A 27,378-nucleotide genomic window follows, 5' to 3' on the forward strand; every position below is an offset into this window, starting at 1 on the left:
AGTTCGTATCACATCTATTTGAAAGATCTTCTCAATCGTTAGATTCCAATGGAAACATTCAGCCCTTCATCTTCCAATCTAAATCAGATTCCTTGGAACGCAATCCTTCCTTTAAGGTGAGCAATGTTCCACGAGGCATAGCGCTACAAGTGAGGCATTCTATCTCAAGCATTGCCTTGTGGACGTTCTCACCAAGTCTGGAGGGCTGGAGGAGGCCGAGGAGCTCATGCATAGCATGCCTGGCATCCGAGAGAATAAGAAACCAGGCCACCTGTTGCTCGGACAAGCAATCTCCCGGACCCTTGGCTTCGACAAGTTTTACCCTCCTTGGTCTTCTGCAAGAAGCATATGAATCACTGACAATCCCGTAATTGTGTGGAGGTCTTCATTCTCCCAGTTAACCCTCCCCACGACGAGTTTCCTAGCTCCACCATCGCATATGGCTTGAAAAGGAGATTCAATAAGCGAGCTTCGGACTGGATAAAAAGAAATCCATGCACAAGTCCAATGGTGCAGTCTCTGCGAAATAACACAAAACAAGGTTTTTTCAACACAAAGAGCCTCTTGCAACGTGCAAACAACAAGAGCAGATGAAGTCCACAAGAAAATGAAACAAGAACCTGAAGTGTGTCTGGAAGACATCTGGAACCAGTTTTTCTTCCCACTTGGCAGGCAAGTATCTGGACAAGACAACCATCGATCAACCTGCTTGAATCAAAACAGAGCAAACTATGGCAACTGACAAGAAGTTCATTCCCACGTTTGCTTCCCACACACAGGGCAGTCACAACAAGCTAAGCTGTTTGACATCACAGCACTGCAAGAAAAAGATTACAAGCTCGATCACTCACCTGAGCTGGCGGAGCATCCTGGAGTGACACACTGCGTTGCCGCTTCCCTACAACCCGAATCAAGCTCTTGCGGCCCTGGAGCATTGTAATGCCACCTGAGCGGACCGGCCGCTTCCTCCTCGCCCTCCCAATAGACCTCAACCATACTCACACAGAAAAAAACCATTTTATAGAACTTTTCATCTGCAAACATGACATTCTTGTAAATAATGAGTTTGGACCATATTTGAGCTCATGAGCTGAAGAGTTGAGCTCATAAGTTGAACTCAATTTTCAATTGTAATTTAGTACAAACATTATAAATTTTAAAATTTTAAAGTTATGGCAAACCTAATAATTTTATAACTCTTTATAAATTATATAGATAAAAATGTTCTAAAGGACATTTCTTGTTTTAATAATTTAAATATTTACTATATGCAATGATAGGGACATTTGTTAGAATATAAAATAAAATGTTTGCAAAAAAAGTATTCTTGTCACTTCTTTAAATTTGTACTCTATGCTTTTTGGCTAGTAAATGTCAGGTTTGTCAGAATTTTAAAATTATTAAATTTGAATTAAGATTCTATATAAGGCTATATAACCATTTGAAAGGAAAAAATAAACAACTATGATACTATATATGCTCTCACAACACATTGCAACATCACGCATCCGAAAAACTACCATGAAATATTGTTTGAGATGGTAAAGACAAAAATGGAAACTCACGAATACTATGGGCAGTATTGCGAAAAAAACACTTGCAAGTATATAAAATGAAAAGTGAAATAATAAAATATTTTACTAATTATATAAGGTATAATAAGTTTATATTATTGATAGAGAATAAACATCGATAGTGCTGGAAAATCTAATGAGCTCTAAAAATTTTCTACAACTCAGCAATAGTAAGGCTTGCTTGGTGTATATAAATATCCACTTTAGGATCTTGGTGCAAGATGTTAATAAAGATGTAGTACATATGCTTGCAAGGAGCATATGCCTTCTTATATTCCTCACGCTTCGTAAAGTCTGGACATATGCAAGAAGGAAAGTCTTGAATGGCAATTGTGTACTTTCCACTTTCTGTTTTAACTATGTACTCCTTTGCAAGCGCAATGATGTATTTTATAGAGAGAATTTCACACTCAAGTGTTTGAGCCAAGTTTATTTTACCTTGCTTTTACTTGGAGACGGTTCCAATAAATTTAACTACTTTACCTTTTCTTACTAGCCCCTGTGCATCTCTATAGGAATAGTCCTAGTTTTATCACTCATGTCTCCAACTCTCCTTTTAAGATTGAAACCAGATTTCTTAAGGTTTTTAATCTCATCCGAGGTGAGCTCAACCCCATTAACAACCGGCCATTCTTTAGGTATTGCATCAAGTTTAGTCACTATAGTGTCTTCAAGTCGCTTTATATGGTTGACATTAGTGTTGCAGCAATATAGCCAACACCATCTTGAAAATCCTATTTGCTTTCATTCCCCATGGAAATATGGGGCTAGAACAGAAGTAGACTTGTCACCACGGATCCAAGCCCAACACTTGCCCCTCAGAAGCATCCCTATACACCTTACATTTGATTTTGCTGGCACTCGACGGATTGCCCATTGATTCGGCTCCACACTACAATAAGCAATTTCAACCTGCTATGATGCACTTTCTTCATCAGCCACTTGAGGTGGCTCAGTTTGGGGGTGATGTCTTGGAGTAGAATGATACTCAACATTAGGCCTGTGAGAGCTTTTTGCTCTAAGATCGGTGCCAACATTTGCACTAGCAAAGGAAAAGCGACGCTTTGAGTAGACGGTCTTCATGTCACTAATAGAAGCCCAAGGAGTGTACTCTATAGATGTGCCATGGACCATTTCCTCCACTACAATTGCCACTATTCGTGTTGGTGGAGTCACTTTCTTCTTCATCCAATTGTATAACATCTCAACTGAAGGTCTTGTTCCCATGTATCTTCCTTCCTCAAATGCCAAGGCTTTTGAAGACTACTCTATAATGCGTATCAAATCTTATAGACATGCTTCATATAAACTCATTTTCCTTTTCCTTACCTCAGAAGAACATTAGCTCCAATACTTACTCTCTAAGAGATTCACAGTTGGGGTGTATACAAGATCCTCAAGTGGTTGATCTTTATAAAAAGATAATATTAAAAAGCAATAAAAAGAGAGGAAAAAAAGAACAACTAACCTGAAAAGAGTGATGTCCCCATTGGAACATTTTAACTTCCCACCACCCCAACCATGACTCAAATTGTGGTAAACAATTTACGTCAGTATGGCCATCTTCATGCCACCATATTCAGATCTTTTTTGTTTTTGCCTCATGCTTTTCTTCAAAAGGTGCAGCCTACCATTGTTTGCACAATTCCTTAAATGTTAATTGGAAATTTGGTTTGATAAGGTGGCACTATTGGTTTAGGCTCTGAGCCCAATGGAACTCACAAGTCTTTTCACGACCTTCTAAGGGTTGACCATTCCCAAAGATTACCCGGATACCATTCCAATTAGCCCCAGCCCCATTTGCCATGAAACTATAAAAGTTGGCAGGCTTACTAGTCCGTTTCAATACAATGTCGGAGAGGGACTTCCAAAATATTTCCTGAGCCATTTGGTCTTGTACTTTAAACTCTGCTGTTGCAATTGTCAAGTTACAATGTAGCTTGTGAAAAAGGGTAATGCTTAAAACCATTTTAAGATAATGAGAAAAAAAAACTACCTCAGATCATACACATGAGCTCCCATGGTTGTCCAACCTGCCACCCGCTCCATATGGTCAAAATGTACCCATGCATTAGCAAGGTCACTCAACCCAGACATATCCATTCGGGAAACAAGATCTATACCAGAGGCGGGGCCCATGATAGACATTTTAAAAATGAAGAGACGCTCTTACTCACTAATGACTTGATCTGGAAATAAACTCTCATGGATAAACTTATAGGGACAAGTCCGTTTTAATTCAAGGATTGAGTCGATTTTTTATTGGAGTTCCCCTCTCGAGATTCACACATCCAAGACTTTATCCTAAATAAAACAAAATGTAAGAGAGATATTATTAAAAAGTATGTAATAATATTTTCATACCTTCTGAGGCTAGTTGTAGGTTCCATATGTCATAGTAACTCCCGCAAGCTAGTCTCATCCAGTTGAGTATTCTTGCAGTCCGAATTAAGTAAAGTGTTTGCGATAAAATCCTTGAGCACTGTCTTTTGAACATGCTTTGGAGTTGTAGATGAGTTTTTCACAGTCTCTATCTGCACTGCATTTTTGAAACAGTTGATTAAACTCCTTTGTATCCCTTCCTGCATTGGATGTGTGTGTGCCAATATGTACTGCAACTCTACCAACCTCTCCATTCTGTGGAAGAAAATAGTACATCTTGGCCCCATAGATGGCATGACACAATGGAGCATTCTTGCAAAACCAACACTTGAATTCAACACCAATAGTGTCATAAATGGAAGGATTGGTTGTAGATCCTTAAAAAAATGTGGATTTTTTACCGCGCTCTCGATTGCATGCTTTATTCACACAATCAAAATACCCACCACAATGAACCATGGACATTATGCCTTCGAAATGCTGGAAATGTGTGGTCTTGATCTTGCATCAGTTGTGGATGTTTTACTTAGTCTCCATCCCCTTCTGTTTTGAGTTGACAAGAGGTGGTAGTTTAAAGAAGATATTGCCATTGTATGTAGATGGAGCTCGCTAACGGGCCTATGCAAAAAGGAACGCATATCGATAGAGAAGTGGGAAAACTAGAAAACATTGCAAACAACTTTGAATATTGGTAAAATTGGAATTTGGAAATTCTTGGTTCGCATTGGACTAACATCTCCACTAGAACTAAAAGAGGAAGAAATGATGATGACCGACTCTTGCTTCACATTCACTTTGGCAAGATTGCAGCTTTGCACTTTGATTGGAGATCCAAAAACTCGAATTTTCTTCGACTTGGAATGTTGCAAATCTCAATGTTATCCACTTTCACCTACACTTGAAAGAAGAAACTCCAATTGTTCAACTACACCAATGTTGTTGAGAATCACAGCCTCCAATGAAATAGAACTAAGAGAAAGATCGAAACATCGGCAAAGAAAACTTTCTGAAATAAGACTTTGGGAGAAAGAAAGTGATGGGTGATCTTGGTAATGCAAAAGGAAACTCCCCATTTTGTTGCCTTTAGATTTCGGAACTCTAAACTTTTATAAAGAAATGTCACCTCAAACATGTGCTATGCCATTATGTGAAAAGAAAGGGTGATTTTATTTTAGAATCTAACATCGAATAATGTTGTTATAATAAATTTTGTATGAAGTATAAAGGACTATGGTGTACAATATTAAAAGTCTGTATACATTAAATTCAAAAACATGCTCAAAGTTATTATATGGACTAACTTTTGGTAGAACGGAAAGAAATATCACCTCAAGCATGTGCCAAAATATGAAAGATAGGAATGATTTTATTCTAGGATCTACCATTAACCAATTGTTGCCAAACAAATTAAATATTGTACATATTTTCAGTACTTCATTAAAGCCAGAAATCAACACATTTTTCTGAACTCATTTAAATATATTCCATCTTTTTACTACCATCTATCACCTATAGTAACTTATCTATATACACTGCTTTGGAAATAACATCTTACAATTTAATAATCTTATATTTTCTGACAAGATTCTATGACTTGCAAAAAACGCATAATTCTCATTTATAATTTCATATTGTGATTAATTCAACACATGCATCTGTGACATTATTTCCACATTATGGCATAGTTATATTAGAGCACACCTTTATTATTAAATTAAAACTCAAAAGGACTTTGTCACGTGATCAAATCTAGGACGAAATAGAAATTGTACATTGCTAGCAAATATTTGCAGAATGTAATGAAGATTTACTGCATCCACGATGAACGGCTGTGATGAAGCTAGGTTAGGGTTAGGGCGGCTGCCAGCATTAGGGTTAGTAGAGCTGGAGATTGGGAGTGATTGTGGGATCCATCGGCATCAAATAGAATGCCGCCAAGAGTAAGTTTTTTACTCCTCTAGTCACTCCCATGCCATGCCCAGCGCTGCCGCACCCACGCCATGCCACACCACGCCCAGCACTGCTGCTATAGTGCCCATCGCTGCCACCGCTGTGCCCAGTGCTGCCATTGCCAAGTGCCCACACCAAGTCCCCATTTCAAGTGCCCAGGTTGGGCACTTCACACGGGCCGGCCACTGCACTTGGGGGTGGGCCGGTTCACCAGCAAACCAGCCCGCCCCCAAGCACCAAATCCAAGTGCCTAGGCAGGGCACTTGGTGCAGGCCGGCCATGGCACTTTGGCGTGGGCTGGTATGCTGGCGAACCAGCGCCCACTCCAAGTCCCCGTGCCAAGTGCCAGGCATTTGGCACAGGCCGGCCAAGGCACTTGGGGGCGGGCCAAGGCACTTGGAGGCTGTCGCGAATGTGACTTCGGGTATCGAAAGTTACCTGTCAACTAGTCCTTACGGACACTCTTACCTTATTGCCACGATGGCAGGAGGTCGGTATTGCTGGACTAGTTATCAGTCTCCGCCTAAGCTAGTTGAGAAACTGGTCTTCGCGTGTGCACTTGACCAGATGAGCATAATGAAGGAATTCCTAAGTGTCTATTTAGTTAAGCATACTTGACCTGGTTAAAGAAACTCATTCGTTGACTTGCACTTGCTAGTGTTGGGAACCCCGCGATATTGAGCTTGGTCCCTCAATATCGCTAGATGATAGCTTACCGTGTCTGCCAAACACCCTCGTTATCATGCCCTTTGTGTTAGTCTCATTTCGGTCTCAAATGCTATTTATGGAAAGTGTCTAGATTTGCTCATTTGGCATATCTACGAAATGTAGAGATTGGCCAGAACACAATGGTGTTTGTCCCGTGTCCAAATTCGCATTCTAACACCATTCCATATTTAGTAAGTTTCAAGCTTGTCCCAGACACTAACTCCTGATACTAAGGGAGGCTTGGGGTGAAAGCCCAAAGCGTGTGTTCCTCAAGGGGGGGGGGGGGGGGGGGGGCGCGCTGTGGGGGGTTCCAAATGTATAATAGGGATAATGGGTAGGTCGGGCATGGCCGACCAACCTGAGGCATAGTCTAGCTCCCGCTTGCGTGCCTATCCTTGTTTTATGTCCAGCTTGGGTCTAAGCCCAAGCTCCACACCATGCTAACTGGTGGAGTACCCATATCCTCGCGTTAGGCCACCGGTATGCTGAAATAGTGTTAGACTCCGTTTGGCTCCGTTTGGCTCCGTTTTGCGTGCTCATCCTAGCATTGGGATGCTCGTTACTCTAGGACTGTTCCAAGTCACTCCGGGCTTCTGTCCCTTCGCTCCTTGGGCTGTATGCTCGGGAGTTGCTCCATGGTTCGGTTCTGTCACTCCTTGGCTCCATGCTTGGGAGTTTGGCACTGTTCCTTCGTTCAGTGGCCCAAGGCTCTGAACCTTGAGTTCCTCACCACGTTCCTTTGGACACGTGGTATGTGACACGTGGCATCTATCACATGGCACAAAGAGGGTTTAGGTTCCGCTTCATGGTGTTATCCTATGGTAAATCACCATAGGATAAAGGGTCAAAACCACGTGTGCTATAGGGGCTGGCCGGTAAGCTGTCAAACTGGCGCCCGCGCCAAGTGCTCGGGCTGGGCACTTGGCACTGGTCGGCCATAGCACTTTATCACGGGCCGGTACGTCAGCGAACCGGCACCCGCACCAAGTCCGTGTGCCAAGTGCCTGGGTCAGGCACTTGGCGTGGGCTGGTTGTAAGCTCCTGAATTTGGACTTCCCGGGAGGTCACCCAGCCCAGTACTATTCAAACCCAAGGACGCTTAACCCCAAGTATCCCAAGACCCTTAACCGATTGGAAAAGGGGGTGCACTCTTATTCATGGGCCCTTTCCCTCTATATTTGAACCCCATGGATCGTTTATCAAGTTGTTCTCTTTGGTTGCTTACAATCCACCACGCTTCCCTGCAAGTTCACGCCCTCGTGAACGAAAGCTGAGAGCCGCAGCTCTCCCGAGAGCCCCGCTCTCTTGACACCCTACCCCTCGAGTCGAGCCCAGCAGGAGCAAATTGGACCAGCCAGATGTCAATCAACATGTGGTGCGATTCCTTTATCCAACCAACAAAGTCGGACCCAAGACCCACTCCGATACCAAATGTAAACCTCATAAGTTTGGACTTTATCATCCGACGACCCGTGAGGTCCTACCTTTGAGGTGCTAGCTCACTAGAATACAACTTCTTGTATTCAAGTCCTACTCACATGGACCATCTTTGCAAGTGTTACTCCGACACTTGATTTGTTCTCTTGGGGCACCCTTTTGCCCCTTAGGACCACTTGTCCATGTGATGAGAATACCAACTCATCCTTTAAGTACACCCCCAACTCCTTGGGTTGTTCCAGCATTTATTAGAGGTAGCCCTGGCTACCATTTCGAGGACTTGTGACTCCTTTATTGTTTTGGAGTCTGCATCTTTCCTATAATCCCAACTATAGTTGTTTACCACAACTATGTTAGCCCGTTTGCTGCATCAAATGCTCATCTGGATCACATCCTCACTCAATGAGGAAAGCCTTACACTATTCCCAAGATCCCAAAGTCGTTCCATTATTGGCCCTTTTCTATCCACCACCTTGCCTACGAGTTCACACGTGAACTGTAGTGGAGAGCCATGTCTTCCCAACTTGTTACTCCTTGAGGATAGGTCTATATCTAAGTCATGTCTTCCCGACTTACTACTCCTTGAGGATAGGTCCATATCTAAGACCATATTCCCAAGGTACCACCAATATATCAGCCCGTTACGCTAAGGCCATGCCCCTTTACCTTGGTCACACCGATGGTTTAACACCACCTGCATCACAGTCCCATCTCTCAAGGTTTGGACTTCCCGGGAGGTCACCCAACCCAGTATTATTCAAACCCAAGGACACTTAACCCCAAGTATCCCAAGACCCTTAACCGATTGGAAAAGGAGGTGCACTTTTATTCATAGACCCTTTCCCTCTATATTTGAACCCCATGGATCGTCTATCAAGTCGTTCTCTTTGGTTGCTTACACTAGTACATTGGCGAACTGGCACCTGCGTGAAGTCCACGCGCCAAGTGCTTGGGCTGGGCACTCCGCACGGGCTGGCCATGGTGCTTGGGGGCCGGCGAACCGGTGCCCATGCCAAGTGCTCCGCGCTTCTTATGTATTTTTACTTCTTATGCATTTTTATTTTATAATGAGTTTTTTTTTTTCAGAAATAGAAACAACTATAAAAGGAGAAGGATGTTGGATCAAAGAGAAGACATGAGGAAGATGAGATCCAGATGGACAATCAAGTTGACCTTTAGATAGGGATTTCCATAGCAACAACTTTACTGTCTTTGCAGCTAGATAACTCCAGTCCACATACACCCCCATTTTTGCCACCACCGCCATCAATACCACTACCACCATTACCACTGCCACCACCTTCACCTCTACCTTCATCACCACCATTACCACCACCGTCATCACCACCATTACCACCACCGCTATCATCACCATTACCACCACCACTGCCACCATCATCACCACCAACAGCGTCATTGCAACCATTGTCATCACTACCATTGCTGCCACAACCACAAATGCCACTACTCTTAACATATTCACAAAATATGGCAGAAACTAGCTACATTATGGAGCAGTGCCCAAGTGCGCTTGACGGGGGTGTTGGGCCCGAGCTGGGTGCTAGATATGATAATGGTGCTACTAGAGGTGTAGCTGAAGCTGAAAGAGAAGTGGAGCTACCTGAATACATTATAGACAAGCGCTTCCAAGAGACAGTTTTAAGAACCAAAGAGAAAGCCATTCACATGACTCTAGAGTCTCTCAAGTGGGAAGGCCCGGGAGACATAATCCAAGAAATCCCACTATGTTGATTCACTCAGACAAGCATTATTCGGTCTGTTTCACCTCACTTCGTCAACATGGACATCTATAGTTTGTACAAATAGAATGGCCTTGGGACAAACATAGGTATGTTCCTTGTTTCAGTTTTCAAGCTAGGAATGATAAATACCCTCTCGGTGTCATCGGAAATCGAGAGGGTTTGGGATGACATTTGGAAAATGAAGTCCTGCAAATTTGACAACATGCTTATGAGCCATCCTGAGACTCAATAATTTGTGGGGAAAATGTTCTACATTATTGACGGGAATCATCGCTGGTGTGCATGGATGAAGTGCATCAATGAATGCTTTCGAGATGATCCTGTCAATCACATCAATGTTCTGGTTGGACATGTACATGCGAGAGGATCTCTAGATGTGGCAAGGCTTGTGATAGCTTGCCACAAAATTAATACGTAAGTACCTCCCCCTCTTCAATCACTTTTAACAATTTATATTTTGCAAGCTGGGACACTTTGCAATGTAGAAACAAAGCCTAGTACATGATATCGAGTAGATCCTGTTTCTTGCCAATCTCAACAAGGATGCAGTCCGCAGCCATTATGGTGATGATTTAGCATCACTTATTTGGCATCAACGAGGTCGTCAAAATGCCAATAGATGGTACAAGAATCCAATGGCTTTTATGATAGTCGTGTGGAGTAAGGTATGTTCTTCCAAGTATACTTCTTATCATAGAATGTTTGTGTTGTCTTCAGCCATTGGTGAAGGTTAGGCAAGATGTATATGCACAGTCGCATCAAGCTAAAAATAATCAAGAACTCTCAAAGTATTTAGCTACAATTGACAAGAAAATTAACATCACAAAGAAGACAAAGGTAAAGAAATTACTTAGTGTGGCTAACCCTCAACGCTCAAAGCAGTGGTTTAATATCATAACAGAGATTTCTTGTCATGAAAGTACGTATTATTTGCGTTTACATGAAGGTTACTCACAAAAGTTATTTCTTAGTGGGAAAGACTCCAAATGAGATTATTTACAATATCTCAAAGTCAAAGCTTATATATGAGGAATAAATACACATTTTGAACGACCTCAATAGCAGACTCAGAGAAGGAGAAAAAAGGTTTGGACAATATGATGGAGATTGTGATGAGGAGGATCATCTACATTCCACAAACTGTATATGAAGGGGAGATGTTTCTAGCGCCTTTCATAGGGGATGATCCTGAGAAACTTCCATTCAAGGATTTCGTCACCACTAAGCTTACAAAACTCGAAGAGGACTGGCTGCCAAAGAAGGCCACAAGCACGACTCCATTTAATAAACAACTTGGCCAACCTTACTTCATGCGGTGAGTGGCTTTCAGGTAATATATAATTTCTCAACTATACTCAATTTGTTTATATTCTATTATAGGTATCTCTAATATAGAGGCATTCCTCTTGAAACACTAGTATGCAAATGACTCCTAAGGCATAGTGTGAGAGATGGAGGCATGTACCCGACAACAATGAAGTTTCCAGCAGCAATAAAGCGAACTTGTCCTTAAGAATTGGAGATGTCAGATTATGCACCAACCCACCGAGCAGCTGCAAGAGGCAACAATGAAGACATGCCAGATGATGAAAATAATAGCCATGAGAATGTCGACACTGTTGGTGCCAATGGCGAGGAGAGTGAAGATGGCGGTGAGAACAACTTGCAAGAAATTCCTCGAGACGAAGTCGAGTAAGAGAACCAGAATGTCCAAGAAGTTCTACCTCGACGAAAGCGTGCAAATTCACATTTGGAGGAATTAGTCAATAGTGATGATAATCATCGAAGACGTCCCCATAACAAAGGAACTTCTTGAGGTATATTTCTTTTAATTCTCTCCTTTTCTTAGTTCCTCAAAATGGTTGTAGCAAAAATTGTCGGGAGTAACTTCATTCTAGCTCGTCTTGATGCTTGAGAAGAGGACCTAGAGGAACTTACATCTACCACACGCCATATGATGGTATGTAAATTTTTCTTAGGTTCACATCTTATCTTTGTCTTCTCCCCTTAGATTTGCCATGTTTCTCCAGTGGCATTCTATGGTGAAGTTGGGATCTTTATTGGCTCCTACAATTCATTGATGGCATCTTTTGAGGAGGATGCTAAGAATATGGCTATCCGGCAAAAATGGGAACACTTTTGTCAGAAGATCCATAAGTGACCGCTCAAGAGCACAAACTTTATGCTCTTTGATATGCCAGCTGGTCTTCTAAATGTTAATAGTGATGTCCCAAGCTGGAACAACCTGACTAAAGACCACTTGAAAGATGCATTCCTTTTGGCAGCAATTCTCCTTCACACAACTAATTAAGTTGCCTTCATTCTCCCAAATGACCCCCATTGGATGTTTTACCTTATGAGGTATGCAACTCAAGTCAACTTCAAGAGGTTCTCTTCCAGGTGCATCATGGATAGTGTTGGGGTCGAGACCAAAGGCATTCTAGGTATGCCAGAAAAGGTAAAAAATCATTTTCTGTTTTGGTTATCTCTAAAGTTTTATTATTCAGGTTATGATGTGGACCTACCATGTGTTCTGCAGAAGAGAAAATGACGGTTTTCGTGATAGCAAGCGTGCTGCAAGGGTTTTGCCAAAGTATGATAGCTTTACTGACATCATACCAAATCTCATAGATGATGACATCCACAACATATTGTCTAGGTATCAATTCCAATCTCCATCAGCGATGCATGTCTTACTTGAGCTTTATTGCCCAACTAAGGGTGTCGTCATCAATTGCATAGCAAGTAGTGGTTCGATGGTCGAAGCAGCATGTGACTTTGGTAGATTGGTGTTTGCAATTGAAGAATATGAGTTCTTCAAATGCCATCTTAGAGGTTTTCATCCTTCTCTATCAGTTGCTTCTAGGAGGTAATTTATGATGTTTTAAAAACTTATATATAATATATATTTAGTTTTCTAGAAGTCTTCCTAGGTATTCATGGCACATCATATGCAATGTGTAAATTGAGGAGTGGTATGAAAAATCTATTTATTAATGATACATTAAAAGACAATTGAATGCATCCACTTGCAATGAGAAAAATGTGTCATATGTCAATGTGATAATGATTGTGATAGTGACAATGTCAGTGCAGCAGATAGTGATAGTGATAGTGTTAGTAACAGAGAAAGTGTCAATGTCAGAGATGACAGAGTTATAGTGTCAGTCTATCAAATTCATAATTACTAGTATTATGAGTTTATTATCTATAGGTAATACAATTTTGTTAATAAAGAAAAGGCGAGGGATGGATAATATCATAGTGTAAGAATTATTAGTAGCTAGAATTTTCAGTAAGATGGCTTCAAAATACCATATTCAGCACTTATAGATGTAGTATTTACTAATGGAATATTGTTCCTCACCATGAAATGATAATGGTTGTGTGTTTTTAACTCTTTTTTAATTTTCTTATACATCCATTTATGCACACCTTCCACACCAATTCTTGGGCAGTTGTGATAGTGTTCTAGAAAAGTTTCTAAACCCATACAACCTTTTGTTTTATCTAAATAAAAGTAGCAGATGGGACACTGGAGAAAATATGTGTTCATTCTTTCAAAAGTTTCAGCCATATCTGGCATCGCTCTTGAAGCATATGAGGCAATCCATCTTTAGTAGTAACATCTAGAACATTATCTGGAAAAGGGATCTCTTGTTCAATCACACTTGGGGCTACAAAAGGAAAAGCCTCACAATAATAATTGTGTGGAGGGAAGGGTGGAATGTTGGTAGAAGTTGGAGACGGAGGTGGAGACTTATATGAAATGTATGGGGGCCAAATGCGAGTAACAATAACATTTTCCCTAGCCATTCCTACACTCTAAACAAACTAAAATTTCAATGTTGAGAAAACATCCTTTGTCGATATTTATACTAAGAAAAGATCTAGAGGTTCTTAAAAGTTTAGATTGTCAGTCTCAAAAATGGGACTTCAAAATTATAACAGTGTCAGAACCACTTGTATATATAATAATATCTTTATACATGCTAGAATACTATCATTCTCAAAAATATAAGATTCTCCACTTTACTCATAAAGAATTAAAATTTTGAAAAAACTATGTATGACTTTCATATTACATTAAAAGGTGGCCCAAATATCCCATATTCAGCATTTATTGATGTAGTGTTTACTAATGGAATATTGTTCTCCACCATGAAATTATAATAGTTGTATGTTTTTAATTCTTTCTTGATTTTTTTATATATCCACGCATGCACACCTTCCAAGCCCGCTCTTGGGCATTTGCAACAATGCTTAATAAAATTTACTAAACCCATGCAACCATCTGTCTTGTTTAAATAAAAGTTGCATATAGAACACTGAAAATAATATGTATTTACATTAAGCTCTCTTGCCATATCTGGAGCAAGATCTTGAAGAAACTATTGACGTCACTCTTGGAGCATTAGAGGCAATCCAACTCTTTTAACAATATCATAAAGAAGGAATTTTTGTTAAGTTGCACTCAAGATCGCAAATGGAAAAAACCTCATAATAACCCTCAAAATGAAAAGGAGGATTGTTGCGTAGAGGTGAAGATGGATTATTGGTTGAGAGTGGAGATGGAGGTAGAGACTCATATAAAAAGCCTTCGGGACCAAAAGTAAACTTTTTCCTAACCATTGCAACACACAAGAAAAATTAAACTTCCCAACAATAAGAATTCTCTAATTAATATATTATATTTCAATCTCAAGAATGATGTTTTATTATGACATGACAATATATTGAATCATAATTGTCAATCTCAGTAATTACAACCTACTATGAGAGACAAGTGGTTATAGGGTTTTATAAGCTAAAAACTAGCACATAATTAATATGTAACCTTATTTTATATAGCTGGCTTGCCATATATAATAATGGCGAATGCACACAGGCACGTGAGTATACCTTTTTGCAAGATTACCTTTCAATCCCAAAATCATATATAGATTTACCTCTTTGATTTGTCCACATCATATATACTTATACTCTTTGCAAAGACAAAACATATCAAAAAGAATAAGATATATAAAAAAAACTTACCTTTTTTTAATAATATTTTAGTGGATTACAAAAGTCATTGAAAGGTTTATAGAGTGGATTTATTAGTGTTTTTTGTTGTGCTGTCCATTTCTTCTTTTCTCTTGTTCTGGATTGTTGTTTCGGAAGTAACAAGAGCATTTTTATTAATAGTGACAGTGGTCTCTACATTCCTAGATGAGTAAAAAGGACCAAGCATGTAATATGGAAATTGTGGTAGTGAAACAAAATTAACATTCTTACATTTCTGTATGCTAGAACTACTTACAAGTTTTTTGTCTTCCTTGCTTCCCATCTCTGTAAACCCTAAAGAATGAACGAGTGAATCAGTGTTTTGAATTATTTATATATTTCTGGTCAATTGTTGAAATGTTGAAATGTACAATAGAAATTTTAGGTTCATTCGAACTTCAATATTCCCATTTTATTTGGGACCAATAAAGCCTAAAAATTTCAATGGGTTCAGAAAAACTTTTAATTCTAGAAACAATATTTTATTGTGTAAATTGCATTAGAAAGATTCAAAAAATAGAAATTTCTCTGAACCATTGATACTTAAATTCATAAATTTCAAGTTCACCTAAAAATAACATTTTTCTGACTTAATATTTCCTTATAAGACTTATGGTTGACAATGTTAACTAGCATTGACTTGAGCTGAATTGAGCTCAACTCAACTTTGGACCATCCCCTAGATAACTTATTCATCTTTAGCTAGTAGCTCATCTAAGCTCGAAGAATCTGAACAGCGAAGCTTATGGGATTGACACTAGATGCTTGGCTTCCAAGCTAGATCAACGTCACAGCCTTGCAATTTGCCAAGACTGCCCAGATGTTCTTCTGGCAGCTCACAGCGCAGAAGAAAAACTTGTGATCGGTGGAAGAAGCAATCATCAGTTGCAGCTCCTCCCATAAGTTCTTGCCTCCAACACAATGATCCGGCCATGTCATTTCATAGGTGCACAAAGTAGTGGTGCTGCGGCAATCTAGTCGCCACTTCCTAGGAAAGATCTTCAGCTGCGAAAACAAGCATCTGTCCAGAACCACCGAGTGAGCTCAAAATCACTTGGTTGTGAAAAGATTTCGTTTCCTGCGGTGGAGAATGCAGCATTGGTGCTGTGAAGCTCCATCAATTCTTGAGTGCATCGAAGACGCTCACTGATTTGCAAGGAGATAGAGCTTGGGACCCAGAGCCCTGCACTTGAATCCTCCTGTGTTGGGCTCATCCTGGCGAGCAAGTCACATTCTGCTATCACATATGCCCACTTTGGGCATCATGACGAGGCAAAGGTAGTGACCTGGATGACAATAGTGAGCACATATGCCCCGATTGATGAGGCGAAGACTTTCTCATGCTGCAACGAGCTCTTCGGGCTTGGCTCGGGCCAAGACATGCATCATGCCAGCCAAATCTTCTTTGGGATGCCCCAATGCAATGATAGTTTAGTCTCTACATGTTCTACCAATGGCCTCCATGCCCACAATGGGGATATGGAGCAAGCAATTGCATTGTTCGATAGGATACTCATCAAGGATGATAGAGTCGTGGGGGATGTTCTTTAAGGTGCATGGAATCCCTCGTGATTCATCTCTTTGGAACTTGCATTTCCTGATCCTCCGTCGAGAGGATCTTTAAGATGACAATGGAGGCCAAGTGCTGATTCTATCACCTCGCGGTCCCAATTGACACTTGAGATAGTGACATTGAGAACTTAGCACTAATATGGGATGGCAAATGAATGGAATATAGATCTTGATTAGGAGTATGGCATTAATGATGACAATCATGACGATGAGGAAAAAACTCTTGATGGTGTTGTAGTGCAATATAAAAAGTTAAGGATTCCATCAATCTCATTAAAGATTTTTTATTTTATATGGACTTTCAAGGGTTGAATTAGTCTCATATCCGTAATTACCATTGGTACATCAAATATGTCAAGGATTATAGTATTGTGAAATGGAAATCATCACTAGATATTTGTGATAGTTAAGAAATTGGTTCTTAGTTAAAATTGTGGGAAAGTTATTGGTTTTACAATCCTTGTGAGGATAAGGTGAAGATTTTTTTTTTTAGACAAAGCTGATGGGCCATGCTTCTTTGTTGTGGAAGAACTACATCAAAGCTAATTCTAAGTGAAATTCTTAAAGTGATTTGAAAAATATTTTCTACACTTCATTTATCAAGAAGTTTAAAGAGGTTAATCTTATAAACCAGCTACTAGAGGTCAAGCAAAGGACTTTATCTTTGAATGTATATGCCCATCAATTCCATAATCTTTGCCTTAGTTTCATAGATACCTCTAATAAGTTTTTAAAGGTGCAATGTTTTATTAAAGGTTTGAGCTCAATAAATGTGCACCAAAAGGTCAAGAAGGATTTTCTAAAAACATTGGCTGATGCTATTGTTAAGGCTCAAATCTTTTTGCCAAAACCGTTAGTCAACTCAGTCAACTTTGGTCAACAGGATGGTCTATGGGGTAGTCAACATGATGACCAGCATGCCAATGTTTCCTATTCAAGGAAGAAATAACCATTGTTATATCATAGCTCAAAGTATAGAAATGGCAATGAGGCTAAGAAATTTCATTTGGACTAGGGAGAAACAAACAAGGTAAAGGGCAATTGTTTTCATTTCAAGACAAAGATTATTCTGAAAGGGTTAACAAATGCTAAAGTGACTATGGTGGAATCTATAAATAATGATAAGTAATATTGTTATTAGGGTTGTATTGCTTCAAGTTAGGCATTCTTTCACAGTCATGAGCCACAAGTTTGATATCATATAATGGAATTGGCTTATTCAAGATAAGGAGTTGTATATTGTGATTGTTGTTGTGAAGGAATGTGGATTAGACTTCCACTAAAATAGTGAAAAGGTTTAAAAACTACTAAATATTCAACATAGTTTTTTATTTATATTAATTCTACATTTATCAGTATAACAATTATTATGGATTCAAACCATCAATCTCTCCAGTATTTCAATCATTAAAAGAACCTTCAAGGTTATCTTACTCATTGGCAAGAGTTCTTGTAGGAAATGTCTATTAAAATCCAATACAAGTATAGACACAATAATAAAGTTGTAATACATGTGGTTTTCACCTTTTATTTTATGGTGATTACCACAAAGCAGAACCTAAACCCTTTATATGCCATATGTCATATATCACATATTCAAGGATAGTGGAGCGGAACCCAAGTTTCAGGGCCTTGCACAATTAAACAAAGGAACGGAGCCAAACTCCTAAATATGGAGCTAAAGAGTGAAGGGACTAGAGTATGGAGTGACTTTTGAGCATACAGCCCAAAAAGTAAAAGGACAAAAACATGGAATGATTTAGAATAGTCTTAGAGCATTTAACATCCCAAACTAGCACATAAAACAAAGTCAAATAAAGTCTAATGCTATTTCAATATACCGGTGATTTACGCAAGGATATAAGTACTTCATAATATAGAACTTAGGCTTAGACTAAGCTAGATTCAACATACCAGCATAAGGCAAGGATATGAGTACTTCACCAACTAGCATGGTATAGAACTTAAGCTTAAATCTAAGCCAAACACAAAACAAAAACATGCATGGAGCTAGACTATATATCAAGTTGGTTGGCCATACCTGACCTACCCACTATCTCTACTATACATTTAGAACCTAAAATTTATATACCTATAATGCGTGAGAGATGGGCTCTCACATATGGAACAACCTCAACTGTTACATTCTCAAGGCTTCTATGCTCCAACAACTAGGAATTGAGAAGGTTGTTAGTACTTATGACAACCACATAAAGAGCAGTCTTTAGATGATGATAATAAGGAACTAGCTTTTGCATCCCTACAGAGGAGTCCATGAATAACACTACCTTTGCAAAGTCTGAGAAGAACCATAACCTTTACCATGTCTGCTGTCGTAAGCATCCTGCTTGAACCTCAGAAACTGGTCAATCTGAACCGGAAGGTACAGTGGGACTTCGAGGCTGGTGTTTAAAGCAGTCGCTCCAGAGACCACAAAATTCACCCCGCTGGCATAATTCAAGTTAATACTTTGCAAAATGGGACCCAGGAATCTCTCATACTCAAAAGCCTCCGCTGCAAAAACATTCACGAATAACATCAAACACTGTTTAATCAACACACACAATTACCAAAAAAGTCGACAACCACGCAACCATCCAAGTATCTCTTCGATGGCTTACTGAAGAAAGTCATGCCATAAGGCTTATACTCTGCAGCACTAATAAACGGAGCTGCTGCCTGAACATTCTCTGTATCGACAGTAGAATCCCAGAACCAGAACATGGCTTTTGGACACTGGAAACCCAAGCCTGGAGCAAATAACTCAGCAATCACTAGAACTGCCGCAATTGACAAGAACTCCATGATAATCAACTGTTGAGCGAGCAGAATGTCGACTTGATGTCGCTGATCGTTTCTAGAGCTGCAGAAACGATGTGATCGGTGTCTTAAAATGCGAAGATGATCTCCAAATAAGTCTCTTTATTGCCACACCTTGGTATACATGCTCTATCCCCCTCTCTCGCTAAGTCTTCTTGTCCTTCATGTTCTAGAAGGGAAACTTGACCAAGGAACAGCTTTAGGGAGGTTGAACTAATTAGTTGATTAATAATTACTTTTAAAAACATTTGTTTAAGCAGATACGGTTCTGTGCGTGTGTCTCACTGCCCTTGCCACACTCCTGACCTCCATTGATGGCTCGAATTGTAGCTCCAAATCCTTGGTTCTATGTGTGGCAATTCGAATTTTGCATCCAAAACCCCACTGATGACCTCCACGAAAGGATGCCATTCTGAGCAACCTGGTCTAGATTTTGGAGGAGGTTCATGTTGAAAGCCTTTCCAGAATCATCATAATTGTAATTCCTGTATATATATACTCTTTAAATTTTGAAAATAACATTTCCAACTTACCAGGTGAGCTGCAAAGTTCCTCTTCCGTAGTATGAGATTGATTATTGCTATGTGAGTTTACTTCCAGTTTCCTGCTTCACATTTGCAAGGTAGGCAGCCAGTTCCCTCTTTTGAACATCAAGACTCCCCGATAATACCATACTAAGACAGTATTTTGCTTAGCTATTTTAAGTCGTTGTTTTAACGACAATCCCCCGCAGGTTAATTTATCACACTGGATACCTCGACCCGCTTCGAGATTGGGATGGAACCGATGGTGGCAACAAAGCAAGTACTTAGAGTTTGCGTTTAAAACGAACGAGAAGAATGTGAGTAGACTTGGCTAGGGTTTAGGTCTGCGCTTCTCATGTGGTAATATCAGCAATGCTTTTTAGATACCAAAATTGTTTAGATATCCACAGCTTTACCCATTTTATAAGTAGACTGACAGGCAAGATATTATTATCGGCTTTATTATACCTTTTCAGCATTCTCCTCTAGTAATTCTTGCTATTGTAAAGATTGCAATCATCACCAACAAATTTCCAGATTTATTATTATTTTTATTAATACATCCTCGTAGTTAATTACTTATTCATTACTTTAAAAACATTTCTTTAAGCACAGCCAAGGTTCCCACCTGGTGAAACACCCAACTGTGAGCAAAAGTCCTTGTAATAATTGATGCGGTTCTGTGCGGGTTGTGTCTCACTGCCCTTGCCACACTCCTGACCTCCATTGATGGCTCGAATTGTAGCTCCAAATCCTTGGTTCTGTGTTATTGCGGTGTGGCAATTCGAATTTTGCATCCAAAACCACACTGATGACCTCCACGAAAGGACGCCATTCTGAGCAACCTGGTCTGGATTTTGGAGGAGGTTCATGTTGAAAGCCTTTCCAGCAGCATCGTAATTGTAATTCCTGTATATATACACTTTAAATATTGAATATAACATTTTCAGCTTACCAAGTGAGCTGCAAAGGTCCTCTTCCATAGTAAGCCTTTGTACCTGCAGGACATGGGATCCCACGGCTAGTGTCACAATAGACGTTGTTTTGGTTGATCTCTCGAATGTATTGCAGTGCTACAATCAAAGACATTAGTGAGATTAATGGATAAATACTAAGCGAGTTTACTTCCAGTCTCCTGCTTCACATTTGCAAAGTAGGCAGCCAGTTCCCTCTTTTGAACATCAAGACTCCCCGTGCTTCCAAACGTGGGATAGTATTTTGTTGCCGCAATGAAATCGTTGTATGTGTAGAAAGGATTTGCGATGTTGGATGGGAAGAACTTCCTAAACACAGGCTCAGTTATAATGCTGGAGGGAGATGCTAGTGTAGAGAACAGAGAAAATCCTAGGAGGCATAGCATAAACATTATCATGACTAATGCCATGGTACTTAAATTGATAGTATGAGAACTCGTGGTTGTGCAATGGAATTTTGGGGCTGTTTTTATAGCCTTGAGGAGGGGAGAAGTTAATATCTACACGGCATTTCAAGACTATGAAGTCAATATAAATCGCAATCCCACCTTGGTCGAAGCACGCTAAGAATGTTCGCTTGTAATACAGGTGACCAAACTTTGAAGGCATCTATTTTATAATTCAATCGGGTGCACCTAATATCATAAGCTTTTGCCCTAGTGAATTCAAAGGAATGGAGGGAAATATTTTATTTGGCTAGGGTTTAGGTCTGCGAAGAGGAAGCGTCCTACACACAGCTCGGCGGTGTTCCATGCGGTAATCTCAGCAATGCTCCGGGGCCGTGAGAGCTTGATTCGGCTTGTTGGGAAGCGGCAGCGCAATGTGTCACTCCCGGCTCGGGTGAGTGATCGAGCTTCTATTTCTTCGGTGGATCTGTGATCGTTTTCCTGCAGGATGAGTTGGAGTGCGGTGATTTTTCGCTGGAAATAAAAGGAGGCCTGAGCTTAGCTTGTTGTGACTGGGTGGAATGCCCTGTGTGTGGGAAGCAAATACGCGGGAATGAACTTCTCGTCAACTGCCATCTTGGTTTGGATTTTGCTCTGTTTTGATTCAAGCACGCTGATCGATGGCGTCTCTTGTCCAGATACTTGCCTGCAAAGTGGGAAGAAAAAGAAGAACAGTGTCCAGCATACACTCTTTCACTTCAACTTGTCGAAAAAGATAGAGTACGAGGAAAGCGGAAACTGCGTACTAGAAATCCAGCAGTCTCCTCTGCTCGAGACTGCGGTCGACTGTAACCCGGCGGCAGGGTCTCCGAAACCGGAAGTTTCTTCTACTCTTGAGGAGCCCGACGTGGCCAACAGCGTCCTTCCGGCAGAGCTCAACAGTGAAACTAGAGATCTTTACAATGGCTGCCTGGAGGCAAGGATTGCTGGCCGCAAGTACCACAGAGACGTCGAGTGCCAAGCTGGGATGCGAGTTCACCTGGTAAGGGAACCAGAAAATCCCATGGATACATACGCTGTGAAGGTAAACTTGACTGAATGGACGTGTTTCATGGCTGACAACAACGTTGCGCCAGGTGCTTACAGCGGATGGGCTTTCGCTGGGACATATTCCAAAAGAGCTTTCGCGTTATTTGTCTCCTCTCATGGACAAAGGCGTGGTAGATGTTCAGGTAACTAATCTCTGGGGCGTTTTTCAATTGTTCACAAAGCGTTCAGGGATATGTCTCCGAGAGTACATCGGAAGCTGCACGCCTCAAGCTTGATTTGCGTGAGATCCAGAGTCGGACTATTGGAAGTCTCTCAGAAGAAAAAGTGCTGGCTGTCAAATGGAGCCGTCTAATGGATGCAGCTGACAAGGGACAAGACCACGGCTGTCGATACCAACAGAATTTTCTCTACATGCTCCAAGTGGTATTGGAACGGGATCTCCATCTCTTTACTCCAGACGAGATCGAACTTCTCGAGGCATTTCGTTCAATCTCGTCTGATGGACAGCGCCGTTTTGTAAGATTGGCTCAACGAAAGGGTAAGCTCGACGCCGTCGCACAAACTGTGACTCAAGGGAGACAGTGGTTTTGCAGGGCCATGGTTCCGTCTTCAGAACATCTTCTATGAAGATATTGGTGACACAAATTCTGCAGTCCATGAGTTAGTCGGTACTCAATTTCTTTCATCGTGGACTTCATAATATGTTTGCTCCCTTGTAACAGAGAGACGCTACTTAGTTTTCGACGCGGACGTCAATTCGTCTGAGTTGCTTGAACATCTGACTGTACAAGAGCTCAAAGATTTGGCAGTGAACAGCAAAATCATGGTAGTTACTTCTAAGACTTTCTTCCTTGTTTTTATTTCTGTTCCTGCTTACAGATCAAAAGTGCTACGCTAAGTTTGAAAAAGATTCAGCTATTACAGCAATTCGAGATGCATTGATTTCGCTGCATTTGTAAGTAGCAAGTGATCATTGGTTTTTTATACAAGCGTGAAATACTTGGCGGCAGTAATCTAACGGCTTTAATTCGTGAAGCAACCGGGCCATGCATTCGAATAGCCGAAACAGTTGACGTTCTACTTTGGCGTTTACAGGTCAGTTGACATCCTCTCCAAAGTGTTACACTGCTGATGCTGAGCAATTTATTTATTTTTATTCAGAGGCTGTTCTTTCTAAACGGTGAGCAGGAGTTTGATGTTTTTCTTCTTGTGGATATTGGAAGGATCAACTATCCAAGCTATAGGTGCGCTAGAACAATGCCAGTCTTTGCTTCTCGAGAGGACTTTCTGGCGTATGAGCAGGTCCGTTCCTACTTTGTTATAAAATTTGTCTGACCGTCAAGTTTTCAGGCATTGCAATTGGCTCAGGTGGTTGACATGTCCCTGGAGGCTGGTAATTCTGAGGCTCTAAACTCCTCTTTTCGAAAAGCAAGGACTACTCTCGAATTGATCAATGCACACACCGAGAGCAAGCATCCATTTTTAGCACGATTTTCGGCTGCATGGGTGTATGCAACAATCTGTACTGTGGCTGCATCGTTTCTGGAGAAAGAACGCAGGTACGCTCTTTCACCAATGGCGGACAATACTTTTGAACGAAAACTGGCTCTTGACCAGATACGCTGAAGCTGTAAACCTCTTCAAGCAGCTCCTTAGCATGCAGTATTGTCCTGGACGGAGAGGATACTGGACTCTCCGGCTATCTATTGACTTGGAGCACTTATAGCGTTTAGAAGAGAGCCTGCTCGTTGCAGAAAACGGATTAAACGATTTCAACGTCCGAGGAGGGGATCGTATCGCTTTGCAACGGAGGGTTCTCCGACTAGGAAAACCTCCTAGAAGGTGGAAAGTACCTCCATATGCAGCGCTTTTAAAGAAAAAACACAAGGTGGTACGTACTGTGTCTTCCAGATATTTGGCCTTCAGCTACAACTCTGTTTCTGAAGGTGACGATTATGGGAAGGCCGCTAAACAATGCCAATGGAATGAAGAGCAGATTTTATGGCTACGATGGGCAACAATGCAGAGTGGAGGACCTGGCACTTCAATACTATGCCGGAGAAGATGGAGGCGGCTGGAAAGGAGTCCATTCAGAAAGTGGCATATGGCTGACATTGTTCGGGCTGCTCATGTGGGATGTTATCTTTTCAGACGTTCCAGATGTCTTCCAGACACCTTTTCAGGTTCTTGTTTCATTTTGTCGTGGTTGCTCTACAGTTCTTGTTTGCAGACTGCACCATTGGACTTGTGCACGGATTCATTCTATCCAGTCCGAAGCTCGCTTATTGAATCTCGTCTTCAAGCCATACGCGATGGTGGAGCTAGGCAACTCGTGGCGGAGACTTGGGAAGAGCACTACGGGACATCATGTAGCGGGGTAAACTGGAAGAAGTACTCGCTTGAAGACCTTCAAACGATAACGGTCTGTATCGGAGGTCCAGGATTGTCGGCGATTTGCAAGCTTCTTGCAGAAGACCACAGTAACTGGACGGCTGGAATGCCTGATCTTCTGCTGTGGAAGGAGAAAGAGGCAAAGCTGGCGGAAGTCAAGGGTCCAGGGGATCGCTTGTCCGAGCAACAGGTGGCCTGGTTTCTTATTCTCTCGGACGCTAATGTTCCAGTGGAACTTTGCAAGGTCTCCAAGACGATGAATGATCGATCCTAGATCGGCTACTCCGAGTAGTGCCGGGCCCGAGACGGCTGCGCAGGCCTCTGCAACTTGCTCCGCCTTGCTTGAAGTCATAAGAACCGGTAAGCAACTCCGCCATTCCATCCCGCTGTGGACTGCGAAGAATCCATTGCGCGCTACACACATCCAGTTCCAAGTCCTCAGTGTCACCGTCTCAAGAGCTCTTCGATCAGGACCGCGAGGTGATAGAATCACCACTCGGCCTCCACCATCATCTTAAAGATCCTCTCGGCGGAGGATCAGGAAATACGAGTTCCAAAGAGATGAATCACGAGGGATTCCATGCACCTTAAAGAACACCCCCCGCGACTCTGTCATCCTATCCTATCGAACAATGCAGTTGCTTGCTCCATATCCCCATTGTGGGCATGGAGTCCTAGAGACTAAACCATCATCGCACTGGGGCATCCCAACGAAGATTTGGCTGGCGTGATGCATGTCTCGGCCCGAGCCAAGCCCGAAGAGCTCGTTGCGGCATTTGCCTCGTCATGACGCCCAATCGGGGCATATGTGCTCACTATTGTCGTCCAGGTCACCACGTCCTGGCCTTCCTCGCATCAGCAACGCGATTTTCTTCGCAAAGGACCCGTAATAGGATGTTCCGAGGGAAGGGGAGTGGAAAACCTTGATCGCCTCGTCAAGATGCCCAAAGTGGGCATATGTGATAGCAGAATGTGCATTGCTGGTACTTGCTCGCCAGGATGAGCCCAACACGGGAGGATTCGAGTGCAGGGCTCTGGGTCCCAAGCTCTATCTCCTTGCAATTCGGTGAGCGTCTTCGATGCACGCAAGAATCGATGGAACTTCGCAGCAGCAATGCTGCGTTCTCCACCGCAGGAAACGAAATCCTTTCACAACCAGGTGATCTTGAGCTCGCCCGGTGGTGCCGGACAGACGCAGCCCAAGATCTTTCCTCGGAAGTGGCGACTGGATTGCCCCGGCGCCACTACTTTGTGATGAATGTTTGCATCTTCTTTCAAATAGATGTGATACGAACTCACTTCTGGTTTCTGTTTTTTCTCTTGCAGACATAGTCATAACTGGTGGCATTTAGAGCTTTGTCATCTAGAGGGTGGTCCAGCTGAGAACGTGCTACGCATATTTGACACCCGTATATGTGGAGACCGCGAAAGAGCTGAAAGGGATACATTTGCGGTAAGCTCTCTTAACAGAAAAATCCAACACTAAGTAATCAATAATGTGCAGGTGAGCTTAAACGCGTTGGAATTTTTGCTGTGTCTTCAAGTAAACAGATTTGGAGATCACATCACGAAGCTCACCATCCACATATACGGCTGTCAATTTCGTTTCCTGCGGTGGAGAACGCAGCATTGGTGCTGCGAAGTTCCATCGATTCTTGCGTGCATCGAAGATGCTCACCAAAGTCCTCTGTAGAACCGATCGCTTATGCTCTGATGAGAATCAGAGTGAGGTCACTTTGACAACATTTCTCACCGTTATTCAAATATGAGAGTAATTGTTTGGCCTCTGCAATAAAGAGCTTCGAACCAGTGACCAAAGGACCAGAAAATCATGTGGACTAAACACAAAAAGTGCTCTAAAATGTGTTCGTTATTTTCGACCTGTCAGATTGCTTTGGCATTGTACAAGTATGGCTCCAGCAACGAAAGTGCTGTCTCTTCACTCTTGGGATCAAACTTTAGTGCTAGAGAGCTCAAGGTTTGCCTGTGTATTCATTGTCCTTGCTCTGCTCTCCCAGGTGATTGGAGCCTTGAATGAACAGATAGAGTATTTGGACATCTGTGGGCAACAGCAAGCTCATATCTGATGGTAACTTTGGTATGTACAAATTGATAATGGAATATTCACTATATAAGTATTATATTTTTAGAGCATATAGCAAATTGGTTACCAACAGGTTTATGTTTACTGTCCATATGGGACGTTTCTATTCAGCAGAGGCTGATCCAATCCTCGAGGGCAATTACATTTATAATCTACCACAACATATGACACAAACCACAGAAATATTCCAAAAATATTTCTTGGTTTTAAAGCTGTAAAGCATTAATGGTTGGGAGGTTGGCCTAGGGTTTATTCTTTTTTCATTTCATTAGTATTGGAGTAACATGTTCTTTTGGGGATGGCAAATGAGTGGGATATAAATTTTGATAAGGAGTATGGCATTAGTGATGATGGTCATGATGATGAGGAAAAAACTCTTTATGGTGTTGTAGTGCAGCATAGTCACTAGATTATTGAGGTTCAGAATGTCATTAAGGAGGTTAAAGATTCCATCAATCCCATTAACAATTTCTTATTTCATATGGACTTTCAAGGGTTGAATTAATCTCATATCTGTGATTACCATTGGTACATCAAACATGTCAAAGATTATAGTATTGTGGAATAGAAATCATCACCAAATATCTAAAAAGTGGATTCTTAGTTGAAATTGTGGGAAAGTTTTTGATCTCACAATCCTTGTGAGGACAAGGTGAAGATTTATTTTTTTATGACAAAGCTGATGGGTACATACTTC

General features: G+C 41.3%; 2 protein-coding genes across 2 annotated transcripts; one reads left to right on the plus strand and one right to left on the minus strand.

The window, feature by feature from the left end:
- Window positions 1-20,326: 20,326 nt before the first annotated feature.
- LOC9637965 (chitinase 4) lies at window positions 20,327-21,177 on the minus strand. Its single transcript, XM_002994077.2, has 3 exons — window positions 20,902-21,177; window positions 20,732-20,849; window positions 20,327-20,685 (listed from the first exon to the last, which is right to left on the minus strand). The coding sequence occupies exons 1-3, from the start codon at window positions 21,158-21,160 to the stop codon at window positions 20,382-20,384; spliced, it is 681 nt and encodes a 226-aa protein (XP_002994123.2). The 5' UTR covers window positions 21,161-21,177; the 3' UTR covers window positions 20,327-20,381.
- A 257-nt stretch (window positions 21,178-21,434) lies between these two features.
- On the plus strand, window positions 21,435-24,068 carry LOC9637966 (fanconi-associated nuclease 1 homolog). Its single transcript, XM_024667680.1, has 11 exons — window positions 21,435-21,590; window positions 21,644-21,776; window positions 21,835-22,220; window positions 22,273-22,368; window positions 22,415-22,724; window positions 22,780-22,854; window positions 22,909-23,012; window positions 23,066-23,281; window positions 23,348-23,488; window positions 23,537-23,745; window positions 23,804-24,068. Exons 1-8 carry the CDS (start codon window positions 21,519-21,521, stop codon window positions 23,126-23,128), a joined length of 1,239 nt encoding a protein of 412 aa, XP_024523448.1. The 5' UTR covers window positions 21,435-21,518; the 3' UTR covers window positions 23,129-23,281; window positions 23,348-23,488; window positions 23,537-23,745; window positions 23,804-24,068.
- The last annotated feature ends 3,310 nt before the right edge of the window (window positions 24,069-27,378 follow it).

The sequence above is a fragment of the Selaginella moellendorffii genome, unplaced genomic scaffold (assembly GCF_000143415.4).
Source record: "Selaginella moellendorffii unplaced genomic scaffold, v1.0 SELMOscaffold_185, whole genome shotgun sequence".
NCBI lineage: Eukaryota > Viridiplantae > Streptophyta > Lycopodiopsida > Selaginellales > Selaginellaceae > Selaginella > Selaginella moellendorffii.

Coding starts and splice junctions, on each gene's coding strand:
- LOC9637965 (XM_002994077.2), bottom strand. CDS start 21,160: ATGGCATTAGTCATGATAATGTTTATGCTATGCCTCCTAGGATTTTCT. Junction 20,850..20,901: donor TGTGAAGCAGGAGACTGGAA/GTAAACTCGCTT, acceptor CTTTGATTGTAG/CACTGCAATACATTCGAGAG. Junction 20,686..20,731: donor GGACCTTTGCAGCTCACTTG/GTAAGCTGAAAA, acceptor GTATATATACAG/GAATTACAATTACGATGCTG.
- LOC9637966 (XM_024667680.1), top strand. CDS start 21,519: ATGCTCCGGGGCCGTGAGAGCTTGATTCGGCTTGTTGGGAAGCGGCAG. Junction 22,221..22,272: donor TGGATACATACGCTGTGAAG/GTAAACTTGACT, acceptor ACGTTGCGCCAG/GTGCTTACAGCGGATGGGCT. Junction 23,013..23,065: donor CAGTGAACAGCAAAATCATG/GTAGTTACTTCT, acceptor TCCTGCTTACAG/ATCAAAAGTGCTACGCTAAG.